The sequence below is a fragment of the Rhinolophus sinicus genome, linkage group LG10 (assembly GCF_036562045.2).
Source record: "Rhinolophus sinicus isolate RSC01 linkage group LG10, ASM3656204v1, whole genome shotgun sequence".
Taxonomy (NCBI): Eukaryota; Metazoa; Chordata; class Mammalia; order Chiroptera; family Rhinolophidae; genus Rhinolophus; species Rhinolophus sinicus.
The window spans coordinates 44,053,001-44,066,099 of NC_133759.1; the positions used below are offsets into that span (position 1 = coordinate 44,053,001).

The 13,099-nt window shown below is 35.5% G+C and overlaps 1 protein-coding gene across 5 annotated transcripts in view; it reads left to right on the forward strand.

Moving 5' to 3' along the window:
- Positions 1-13,099, forward strand: part of RAD18 (RAD18 E3 ubiquitin protein ligase) — a 104,162-nt gene that overhangs the window by 33,384 nt on the left and 57,679 nt on the right. For 3 of the 5 annotated variants that reach the window (XM_019748237.2, XM_019748235.2, XM_019748238.2), the window contains 3 exons: positions 2,990-3,174; positions 9,654-9,680; positions 11,915-11,991. In XM_019748237.2, the coding sequence (XP_019603796.1) occupies positions 2,990-3,174; positions 9,654-9,680; positions 11,915-11,991 (289 nt within the window). The remainder of the gene's footprint in view (positions 1-2,989; positions 3,175-9,653; positions 9,681-11,914; positions 11,992-13,099) is intronic. The other 2 variants (XM_019748236.2, XM_074313051.1) reach the window with 1 other exon arrangement.

Below are 13,099 nucleotides of genomic sequence, written 5' to 3' on the forward strand. Positions count from 1 at the left end.
AGTGAAATCTTACAGTGAAGCATAACATACAAAAGAGATGAAATTGGCCCTTCTGCATTGAAGTAGAGATGGAGGCCCTGGGGTTGTGCTGCCCACCGGACCTCCCCACTCTCCCTCCCTTCCTGCTTGTTATCCGTTGTGGCTCTAGTCCCCGAGATACCTCCACTGATCTCGCTCTGCAACAAATCCCTGCAGAGTTTCATTGTACCACACTCCCTCCTAGTGGGTAAAATTGTCGATGAGAAAAAAGCTTAGATTTTTTTAGGTTGCTTAGTTAGTTGAGTTTTGGAATAAATGAAACTGGATCATCCTGAGGGTTATTTCTCATAAACCATGAGAATCTGAGGAACTGTATTTCTCTTTAGAAATGTTTCCTCCTAAAGGAAGTTGGGAATATAGAAGCCGAGTGTTTTCTCCTTGGAGTGGGAATCAGCACTGATATCCTGATTGGACTACTCTTTTTGTAGATGCACCCTTCATATTTCTTCGAACACGTTTAACTGTCAATTAATCCAAAGACATACTTGTCCATGAATAATTAAGTTCAAGTTCCATTGGTGGTTCCAGATCCTACTCCATGGAATGCTATGGTCCTGCCATTGCTCTGTTATACAACTTAGAAGCACTGCATATTCTCTCTCTCTCTCTCTCAGGAAAAGATTAAATAAGTTAGTGTATTGAAGGCTCTGAGAAGCCCTACATTAAAGATAATTGTTGGATTTTCTTTAATCCAGTAATTCCTAAGTTTATTTGATCCCAAAACCTTTTTGTCCTCATAATTCACATCTTGCAAAATGAGTATTTGTGAAGATACACTTAGGAAAACATTGAGCCACATTTCTCTATAAAGAAGTTACATCCTGTTCCTGGGGTCTGGTCACTAAGAGTGTCTGACATTTAAAAAATTTTCTCCATGGTGTCCTAACAGGCCATTTCCTCTGTGTGGATGACAGGCCTTAACTCATTCTATGTAGCTTTGTATCAGAGTTGATTCAGAGAATACTCTTCCTTTTGATGTCTTCAGAGTCTGAGGACCCTTAAATGCATTACTGAGTTTCACTAAATCATGGAAGAAAGAGCAATGTCATTTTCATGTTTTGGGGGAACATTTATCAGGCTTCATATTTTAAAATTCTTGATAGAAATTGTTGATTTCTGCTGGTGCTTTTCATTGTAAATGGCAGTAACCAGTACAGTTTGCTATTAGAATTTCATAGTCATACATTTAATCACCTATCCTTGATAAAATGAATGTTTTAGATATACAGCCTTCATGAATTGTCCCTCACAATGTGCTTGTATAAACTATTGCATGTCTCAGCTCTGGCTACCTACTGTGATTTTATTTAGCCATATTCTTATCAGTTTCTGGAGTTCAATGGGCTGTCTGTCATTCTATGAGAAGAACAATTTTCAGAAAAATGTAATCTGTTGAGGGTTTGCAGCTTTCTACAGTTAAGTAATTATCTCTGGCTTTTAGAATTGATAGAGTGTAAAAGAAATAATTTAGCCAGGGAATGGTACTGTTGGTTAATAGAGAAATGTCTGGGTTTTTTTTTCCAATCTATTCAACTGTGCTGTTTCTCTCAGTATGATCTTTACATTTGCATCAGACTTACCCTGTGGAACCTTGTTAATACAGATTTTAGGTCTCTATTTCAGGATAGAATCAGAGTTGGGGGTTGGTGTGGAGAAGTGACTGAGAATCTGCATTTCAAATAAGCTCTCCAAGTGGTTCTGAGATACACTGAAGTTTGGGTAGCATGGCCTTTTGTGAGCAGTTCTATGGAAGTCTTCTGTAATATCTTGTTTCTTTGGAAAAATCTATTGCTTTCAAGTTCTTACTAATTTTTACCTGAACCTCTGATATTTTCATTTTAGAATGATTATAATTTTAACAACTACCTTGACTATATATTTATTAAGCACCCAATTGCCATATACTTGGAGAACCAGGTTATAATCAGATTGAAACTCACTGAGGAGTTCCTGTTTATAAAATTGTCTCAAGTCATTGATACCCTTAGGCAACATGACGTCCATTCCATTTTAACAAACTGGTATTTTGGAGGGAGTAGAAGAAAATCATTTCATAGGGCTTGGTTATATTTAAAATTGTAGCTTATGCTTATCGGTGTATTAATTATGCAAATAGAATGAAGAACCAGGTGGTGATTTTGCTAATACACTTCCTATAATGTCTTATATATTTGTTAATATAATTAATTGAAGTTGAGAACAAACACTGTTGTGTTCTTTGGCTGTTGTTTTTAATTGTGTTCTTTGAAAATGATGCCACAAGAATGACATGTACCCATCAACTTTCTGAATCCTTTTTTCATTGGTGTTATTGAGGTGGGTAAAGCCAATCATCCCAACAGGTCTTCTTCTATTTCATCTAGTGCTTTTGCGAAGTGATTGTCTTGGGTTTGAGGGGGCAGTTTGTCTATGGATCAACTTTTTCTAACAAAGCTATATATATATGATAATATTGTTAAGTCTATAGCTTGATACTCAGTAACATTTGTACTCTAATCATCTGAAGTAACTGGGTTTTACAGAGATTTTGCAGGAAACCTTGGGCAAATTGTAGGAAAAACATGCTTTAAAGAGGTAGAGAATTGAACAAATATACCTAAGTGTGATTCTAAGTGAAGTTCTCATAGCGTGTAGTCCACAAGCCTTCAAAGCGAACCCCAGGTCTACATCTTTAGGTCTGACCTCTTTCTGAGACCTCAGTTTCTCTAAGTTTTGGCTGCCACCGAGACCCCCCTATCTGAATGTCCCACTGGCACCTCGCATGGATCATGTTGAACGCTGTTGACTTCGTTTGCAAATTTCATCATTCTCTTTCCCATTTGTATATTGATGATTCTATTGTTCTCCCAGTCACCCTGGTATTGCATCAGAACGTAAATTACTGCTTTACATGAAAAGCGTTTGATAATTCACAATAACCTTCAGTGATCTCTTTTTTCCCCCTTTTCAGTTCTGTTCACAAAAGGAAGCCGCTGCCCAAAACTGTATATAACTTGCTCTCAGATCGCGATTTAAAGAAAAAGCTAAAACAGCATGGATTATCTATTCAAGGAAATAAACAACAGCTCATTAAAAGGCACCAAGAATTTGTACATATGTACAATGCCCAGTGCGATGCTTTGCATCCTAAATCAGGTAAAGTAATAAAATAATGAGTTATGCTTGTCTTCTGGATAAAGCAGTTTTGTGTAGCTCGGATTATAAACCATAGAAAAAATTTTTTAATAAATACATTTTTGATAATACGTAAGACATGCAAATGTATTCCTTTAAGTAGTACCTAGAGTATACTCTGATAAGCCAGCTGTTCTCTCAGCCAGTCTCTCCGTCCCCATTCCCTTCTCAGAAGCAGTCACTGCTGCCAGTTTCCTATGTGTCTTTCCAGAGATAGTGTAGGATGAAGAGTTGATCTAGAGCCTGGCTTATTATCCCAGTTTTGCAATTCTATGACTGCGTGACTTTGGGTCAGTTCTTTATCATCTCAGTTTTCTCATCCATAAAATAAGGGTTATTTTATGCCTCTCAAAACTACTACTCAAAACACTACTTCATGGTGTTTTTGAGAGGCATAAATGGCAAAATGCATGTGAAGTGCTGAGCACAATACCTTAGCAAGTAGTTAGCATTCAGTAAATGTTACCATTATGATTATTGTACACAAACACATGTCCTTGATCATTACTTTATAAAATTAGTATTTTATAGTCATAGGCTGCATAACGACGTTTCAGCCAACAGTGGACTGCAGATAGGACAGTGGTCCCATAAGATCATAATGGAGGTGAAAAGTTTCTGTTGCCTAGTGAAGTCCTTGTGAAGTTGTAGTACAACATACTACACACATACTTGCCGTTGTGTTACAGTTGCCTACAGTATTTAGTACAGTAACACGCTCTCTAGGCTTGGAGCCTAGGAGCAATAGGCTATATATATGCCGTCTGGCCCAGGTGTACAGTAGGCTGTATCCTCGAGGTTTGGGTGAGTGCACGCTGATGTTCGCACAGTGACAAAATCACCCAACAGCGCATTTCTCAGAACGCATCCCTAGTGTTAAGCAGCATAGCACACGACTACACATTACTTAATGATTTGTCCTTTTCATTCAACCACACACATATTTTAGTGTTCCTTCAATGATTAGCACATATAGAATTGCCTAATTTTTAAAAAATGAAAGTATAATATGCAAACAGAAAAATACACAACTTGTAAGTATTGTTTGGAGAATTATCACAAAATAACTTTTACAAAGGGCAGATGTCTTTGTAACCACTGCTCAGATCACCACCAGCATCCCAGAAGCCCTTGTCCTCCCACCACCCAGTCACTGCCTGCCTTCTCACAGGTGACCGCCGTCTGGACTTCTAACACTATATTCGTTTTGCCTATTTTTGTCTATACTTGATCTTTATATAAATGGAATAATAAATAGCTTATGTATTCTTTTGCATCTGGCTTTATTTGTACAATGTTATGTTTATAAGATTATCCATGTTTTTGGGTACAGTTATGCTTTTTTTCATTTTTGTTGCTATAAAGTATTCGAATGTATAAATATATCTCACTGTTCATTCAGTGGTTGATGGACATCTGGATTTTTCCATTCTGTCTCTTCTTAAGAATTATGCTGCTGTGTATAATCTTTTGCGTATCTCTTTGTGTACATAGGCACACAGATTTTTTTGGATATATATGTATACACCTAGGAGTGGAATTGTTCTGTTATCTTTTTGCAGATGTTCAGCTTTCATGGATACAGCCAGAAGCTCAGTACCAATGTACACTCTCAGCAGGAGGATCTGAGAGTACCAGTTTTTCCACATCCTTGACAACATTAGTGTAGTCAGTTTTCCAGTTTGGCTATTCTAGTGGATCCGTGGTAGTAGTCGTTATGTTTTTAATTTGCATTTCCCTAATGACTTAAAATGTTCAGCACATTTTTATATGCTTATTGGCCATCTGGATATCCTCTTGGGTAAAATACCCATTTAAGTCTTATGCCCCATTTTCTATGCTGTAGATCTATTTTTTTCTTATTTGTGGGAGTACATGAAATTTTCTGGATACAAATCTTGCTGGATGTATGTATATTTAATCCCATCTTTCATTTCACCTTTTCACTCTCTTAATGGCTTCATTTGAGAAGTTCTTAAGTGCCTCTCTGTGTGGGCCCTTTAAGAGAAACACCTAGGATTCTACCTGCCCTCCTTCTCACTCAGCCATAATTTCTGCTGGTTTTCATAGCCAGAAGTTACGGGGACTTCTCTACCCAGCACTGGAACCCTGGGCTGGGGAGCCTGGTGTGAGGCTAGGACCCTGCGCTCCACCAGGGACCTCCGCTGCTGAGATAGCCCTCCTGACTTTTAACCGCCTCATGTGGGTGTGCAACCAGCCCGTTCCATGTCCTGCCTCTCCCGTCGTTCTCAATGTGGTTTTTCCTGTGTGTGCTTTGTTATAGGACTTCTGTTCAGCCTGACTGCAGGTGGTTCTCAATGATGGTTCTGTGGTTTAGTTGTAATTTTGATACGGTCTGGGAGGAGGTGAGCAGTGTGTATCTATTCTACCATCTTCACTGGAAGCCTCACTTTGTGTCCATTTTAAAAATTGAGGAATAATTTACTTACAATGTAACTCATTCTTTTAAAGTGTACAGTTTAATAAGTTTCACAAATGTGTATATAGCCATTTACCCATCACTTCAGTCAACATATAGAATATTTTATTCACCCCCAAAAGTTCCTCAGCCTCTTAGTAGCCTCTCAATTTCCTCCCCCTCCCCCTAAAGCCCTGCGAAATACTGATATCTTTTATGTCCCTAAAATTTGGCCCTTTCTAAAATGCCAAATAAATGGAGTTATACAAATTGTACAGTATGTTGTCTTTTCTCTGGTTTCTTACATTTGGCACAAAACTTTTGAGATTTTTCCATGTTGCTGCATTTATTAGTAGTTTATTCTTTTTTATTGTTGAGCAGTGTGTCACTGTATGGCTGTACTACAGTTTGTGTGTCCATTCACACATTAATGGATAAGTGGACTGTCTCCAATTTTTGACTATTATGGATAAAGCTGCTATGAACATGGACTTAACAGATTTTTGTATAGCCATGTTTTCATTTCTCTTGGTTAAATACCCAGGAGTAGAATTGCTGGGTCATATATTCAGTGTATGCTTAAAAATACCAGAAATTGCCAAACTTTTTCAAATGGCTACACCATTTTGCACTCTGAGAGGTCCATTGGCTCTGTTCGGCCTTTAACTTGTTTTTAGGACTGAGTGGCAGCTTTCAAGCTCTTTATAAGCAGAGCTGGAAACTGGAAGTCATTTTATTTCAATGAAATCATACAGTCTGGGGCCTTTTGTGACTGTTCTTTTACTTAACGTGTTTTCAAGGTTTATCCATGGTCAGTACCTCATTCCTTTTTATTGCTGAATAATATTTCATTGTATGCATATGCTACATTTTTGGCCCATTCATCATTTGATTGACATCTGGGAATTTTCCACTTTCTGGCTGTTATGAATAATACTGCTAGGAACATTCATGTACGTGTTTTTGTGTGAACATGGTTTCATTTCTCGTGGATATGTACCTAGGAGTGGAATTGCTGGGTCAACTGGTAACTCTATTTGAACATTTTGAGGAATTGCCAGACTGTTTTGCAATGTGGCTGCAGCATTTTATATCCCACTAGTAGTAAGTATATGAGAGTTCCAGTTTCTCCACATTGTTGCCTGCGCTTGTTATTTTGTCTTTTCTGTAATAGCCATCCTAGTAGTGGGTGTGAAGTGGTGTGTCATTGTGGTTTTGATTTGCATTACATTGATTAATTTTTGAGTATTAAACCCACTATTCATCTTTAGCAAGTATTGTATACATTTTATATAAGTTGATGAATTTATAATTTACCATTTTTTTTAAATAACATTCTCTCGTTAGCCTTGTAATGTCTGTGGGATCTGTGGTAATGTCCCTTCACTTTTGATATTTGAAATGTGTCTTCTCTCTTTTTTGTGTGATTGGTTTGCCTACAGGTTATCAATTTTACTGCTTCCCCCCCCCAAAAAAAAAGATCCAGCTTTCAGTTTCATTGATTTTTTTTCTTGATTTGTTTTTGTCTGTTTTGTGTTTCATTGAACTCCATTTTTATTCTTTTTGTATTTCATTGAATTCCACTTTTATCCTTGTTATTTCTTATCTACTTTCTTTTAGGTTTAATTTGGTCTTTTTTGTAGTTTCTTATGGTGGAAGCTTAGGTAATTAATTTCAGATTGTTCTTTTAATGTATTTTAAACTACAGATTTTCCTCTAAGTAACTGTTTTACCTTCATCCATAAATGTTGATGTGTTGTATTTTTTCTTTTTCATTCAGTTGAATTATTTTCTAATTTTTATTGTGATTTCTTCTTTGACCATGGGTTATTTAGAAGTGTTTTCAATTTCCAAATATTTAAATATTTCCCAGAGATCTTTTTACTATTCATTTCTAATTTGATTCCATTGTACCAATTCTGTATGATTTCATACCTTTTACATTTATTGAGACTTATTTTATAACTTAGCATCAGGTCTTCTTTGGTGATTGTTCCATAAGCAGCTGGAAATTCTGCATTTTTTGTTCGATGATCTATAAATGTTAGTTATGTAAAGTTGCTTGATAGTATGCTCAAGTCTTCCATATCCTTACTGATTCTATGTTTACTGTTCTATCAGTTTCTGAGAGGCTTATTGAAATAGCCAAGTATGTTTATAAATTTTTCCTTCAATATTTTTAGTTTTCCTTACATTTTGAATCTTAGTAATTAGGTGTATGTGCATTTAGTATTATTGTGTCTTCTTGACGAGTTAACCTATTTATTATTATGAAATATTTGTCTCTGTCCCTGATAATATTCCTTATCTGGAAATCTACTTTATCTGATATGAATATAGCCACTTTAATTTATCTTAGTTCATTCTTTTTCTTTAAACCTATTGTGTCATATTTGCACTGTGGGGATTTTTTGTAAGCAGTATATGGTTTAGATTTGCTTTTTAAATTGAATCTGACAAGATATACGATTAAATTGTAGGGTTTAAACCATTTTCATTTTATTTAATCTCTTTAGTTGGGTTTAGGTCTGCCATATTGCTCTTTGTTTTCTATTTGCCCTATCCTTTGTTTTTTTGTTTCTGTTCTTGTTTTCTTTTTGATTATTTTTTAGTTTTCTGTTTTATCTCCAGTATTGGCTTATTAGCTATACCTCTGTTTATTTTGATGATTATTCTGGAGTTTGCCATATGCATCTTAAACTTATCGCAGCCTTAAAATAATATACTATATGTATAATGTAAGGACCTTATAACTCTCATCTTTTGTTTTGTTATTGTCATATAGATTTTTCTTCTATATGTATTACAAACCCCATAATATCTTGTTACCATTTTTGCTTTAAACTGTCAGTTTTGTTTTCTTATTTTTGAATTTTTTATTTGGGAATATTGGGGAACAGTGTGTTTCTCCAGGGCCCAAGAACTCCAAGTCGTTGTCCTTCAATCTAGTTGTGGAGGGCGCAGCTCAGCTCCAAGTCCAGTCGCCGTTTTCAATCTTTGGTTGCAGGGGGCACAGCCCACCATCCCATGCCGGAATTGAACTGGCAACCTTGTTGAGAGCGCACACTCTAACCAACTGAGCCATCCCGCCACCCTTCTGGAAGCTCAGCGGCAGCTCGTTGTCTTCAATCTAGTTGTGGAGGGTGCAGCTCACTGGCCCATGTGGGAATCGAAGCAGCAACCCTGTTGTTCAGAGCTTGCACTCTAACCAACTGAGCCATCTGGCCACCCCCAGTTTTCTTTTAAATAAAATAAAAAATGAAAAACTCTGTACATGCCTACATATTTACGATTTCTCGTAGTCTTCATTTCTTTGCTAAGATCCATCTGATGTCATTTTCTTTTGGCCTGAAAAAGTTTAATATTTCTTGTAGTACAGATGTACTGTTGAGACAAATTCTCTCAGGTTTTATCTGAAAAAGTCTTAATTTTGCATTCTTTTTAAAAAACTTTACTTGAAAATAATTTTGAACTTAAGGGAAAGTTGAAATACTGTCATAAAGAACATACATATCCCCTTTATACAGATTTACCAATTAGTATTTGCCCCATTTTCTTTATGAATTACTGTTTCTCTCTATGAATGTATACATGTGTTTATGTGTGTCTGTCTTTATACACATTTTTTTCTTAAACCATCTGAGATAAGTTGTGTAATCTTTGATTCCTTACCCCTAAATACTTCATTGTATTTTTCTTTAGAAAAAGGATATTCTCTTTTATTGCCACAGTATAGGTATCAATTTCAGTAAATTCAACTTTGTTACAGTACTTGAATCTATCATCTCTATTGCAGTTTCAACAGTGGACCCAATAATGGCTTTTATAGATTTTTTCCCCCCTCCTGTACATACTGATCCAGCTTTGGATCATGTACTGCATTTAGTTCTAATATCTTTTCAATCTGGAACAGTTCCTAAGCCTTTCTTTGTCTTTTATGGCATAGGCATTTTAAAAGAATAGTTGTTGTTTTTTCCCCAGATAGAACGTTTCTCACTTTGACTTTGTCTTGTGTTTTCAGGTTGTACCTTCCCAGACAGAATACTGTGTAAGTGCTGTTTTGTCCTCAGTGTATCAGATACATTGAGAGGTGTTTGACATCTTTGTGCCTCTCATATGTGATGGCAGGTTTGATCACCCTGTCAGTTTCTCCGTTGTGTAATTTCCCCACTTGCTACTAATAACAAATCTGTAGAGAAACACTTGAAGACCATGTAAATATCGTGTACCTCATTAAAATTTCACCCCCATATTTAGCATTCTTTGGTAAGTTTGCCTGAACTAATATTTTCTGTGATGATTGCAAAATGATGATTTTCTAACTTCAGCACTCCATCCACATTTGCCATTTGCCACTTGCCGTGATTCTGCAAACAAGAACCCGCCCTTGTTTTTTGTCTTTGTCTATTATCAATGTAGATTCACAGATTTATAACTTACTCCCATCCCTAATTATTTTTGTGTTTATGTTTTTCCAGATTCGACTAGTGGGAGCTGCTTTATGCTGATTCCTTTTCCTTGTGACATGCCCCAATTATTTATTATTATTATTATTTACTGTTTCCTTGTGTTTAGCATATGGCAAGATAGTGCAGGCTCATCTTGTCCTTCCTTGTCCCAGTCCTGGAATCAACCATTTCCCTCGAGGAGCTTTGCTTCTTTCTGAGGGAAACCAAGATACGGTACCTTTGCTTCAACGTCTTTTAGCAGATGGAGTTCAGGAATATTAGCATACATAAACATAGGTATACATGGATATATATATATATATATATACACACACACATATACACACACACATATATACACACACACACATACACGTGTGTGGCATGCATACTACATATGTAATTCACATGTAAGTCCATTTACATTTATATAAACTATAAATCATGAAAACATATCAATACCTCTACTTTCAGATCCAACCCTATAGGGTTCTTCATTAACTTTCTCTATTCCATATATGTATTTCTCTTTTTTTCCATAGAGATAATCTTACCTCCCAATAGCATCAGCACATTTACTAATTAGTTCAAGTCTATAATACATCAAAAATACTTTCAGAATTGCTCCATCTATACTACTATACCGCTGCAAAACAGATCTGCTTATAAGAAAATTCCGGATTGATTTTAGTCCTCCCTACCCAGCCTTCCCTCTTCCCTCCCCCTTGTGCTGGACTGAGGGTATATCGTCAAATATTGTGTTCATAAGTTCCTTTTTTTCTTCCTTCATTGTGGTTATGTTATTTATTCGATATGCAGTGGGGTTAATTTGTTTTACTTTCCAATTTTTGTCATGTAGTAACCCCCTTTTTAAGTGCAGTAATATCTTAAAAGTAACATTTATACTTAAAAATATTTTTATCATGGACCTACTGCTGTCATAAAAGTATTACATATAGAAGCAGTTTTGTTTTCTTTTGTTTCAAGTGTTCCTAATTGCTTTTTGAAGCATATTTATTATGGTAACTTTAATATTCTTACCTGAGTCGTCTCGCTGTTGTCTTTTCTCATTCAAGTTGTGATTTTCCTGCTTCTTACTATGGCAAGTATTTTTATTGTATCCTGGACATTTTGAGTATAATATTATGAGATTTTACATTGTATTTTGAAGCAAATTCCAGACATAGCATCTTTTTGTGTATAAATGTGTGTAAGGGATTGTAGATTTTCTATACCATGTTTTTCAGTTTTAATATGTTGACTTTGGAGGCAGAAAGATAGCATTTGTAAATTCCATGCTATTTGCATTCAAAGGCATTTATATATGTGATAGGATGTATTCCTGATCTTTGATGTTTGTGATTGGTAACTACACTTACTAACAAAAGTTCTGGAGGCAAGGCTATTTTCCCACTGGTATTTGTAGACCTCTGTCTTTCCTTGAAAAGTAGCCTGTTGTACCACATTCAGTATATTGGATTTTGAGTGGATATCCCCTAAGAATTGAATTCACACTAACAAATGAATTTTCATATTCCATTGAGACTACTGTCTATACCTATATGCTTAAAGGAAAGAGCACAGTGACTTTACTGTACTTTTCTGGTTATATTTTAAACTGAGTGTGTAAGAAAGTTCAGTGTTTTAGCTCTGTTATTTTTTTTAACCTTTTATTTTGAAATAATAAACTTTAGACTTATAGAAAAATAATAAAAATGGGACCAGGAATTCACATATACCCATCACCCATTTTTATTGTCAACAACTTCCATAACCATCATACAAGGAATAAAACCATGTAATTAACATTGGCTAAATGTCTTTATTTTAACAGCTGCTGAAATAGTTCAAGAAATTGAAAATTTGGAGAAGACCAGGATGCGTCTTGAAGCTAGTAAACTCAGTGAAAATGTATGTTATAGTCTATTTAAGTATATGGGCAGAAATAAAAGTTGAATACCCTATTAAAATTAAAGCAAGCCAGTATTAAATCTGTTCAGTGGGAAATGTACTGGAATACATTTCCATTTAATGTATTGTGATTTACTTGCAGCTCATTTTTAGCACAGAATTCTCTCATATTTAGCAGTCTTCTAGAACAGAATGCAATCTAAAGTAGAGTTTATTAATAAGTTATAGTCTTGTAAAAAAAGCATATGCCAATATATCAAGTAGCCTCGATATTGAACCTTTTCTCTGCTGGTTGCATTTGATAATCTATTTAACCTCTGTGGTTCTTACCATCTTCCTCTGTAAAATTCAGAAGTTGAGCTCAGTTATCTCTAAGATCCCCTTTTAGCTCTGGCATTCTGCAATTCTATGATTATACTCATCGAGAAATTAAGTAATTGTAAGAGTTTATGAGGATTGAGTATCTGTTGAGCTTGTTGAGGGAATCAGAGACCTAAAATTCCTCACTATTACCTTCCTCTAGCTTGATGATGGTCCAAAACTTGAGGAAAGGGTATCAAAGAAGAAAATAGTCATTGTGTCCTAAGACACAGGAGGAAGTGTTTTGGGCTCTCCCAAGTAGACTTTTTTTTTCTTCTTTCTTTCTGTTTGATTTAGTAATGGGTTTGTTAGGAAAGCAATGACTTTAAGGAAGGAGATAAGTTTATAATCAGTAGAAAAAAATGAAATGTTCATTGACTTTATTACCTGTGTGCTAAGTGTAAGATGGAGACTAATGAATCATGTAAGTAGATTTCTGATCTTTTAAATCTGATTTTAAAAAGTGGAACTAGAAATTACACATAGGTCTTGTATTATTGCATTTTCTCTGTATATTACATTTCTTACAGACTTGGGGACGTTAGGTTGGAAAAAAGAAGGCAAACAAGAAGATCTGCCTTATTGATGATCTTCTAAATGTCCACAGTCTTGGAGTTTAAAGTGTTACCTGTTGTATTAATGCATGTGAAAAATTAAATGTTGAAAATAGGAAATTTAATTGATTGTTGTATTAATACTTCATATATTCTAATGGAATCAGTGTTGGCGTTTTCTACTGATGAGAAAT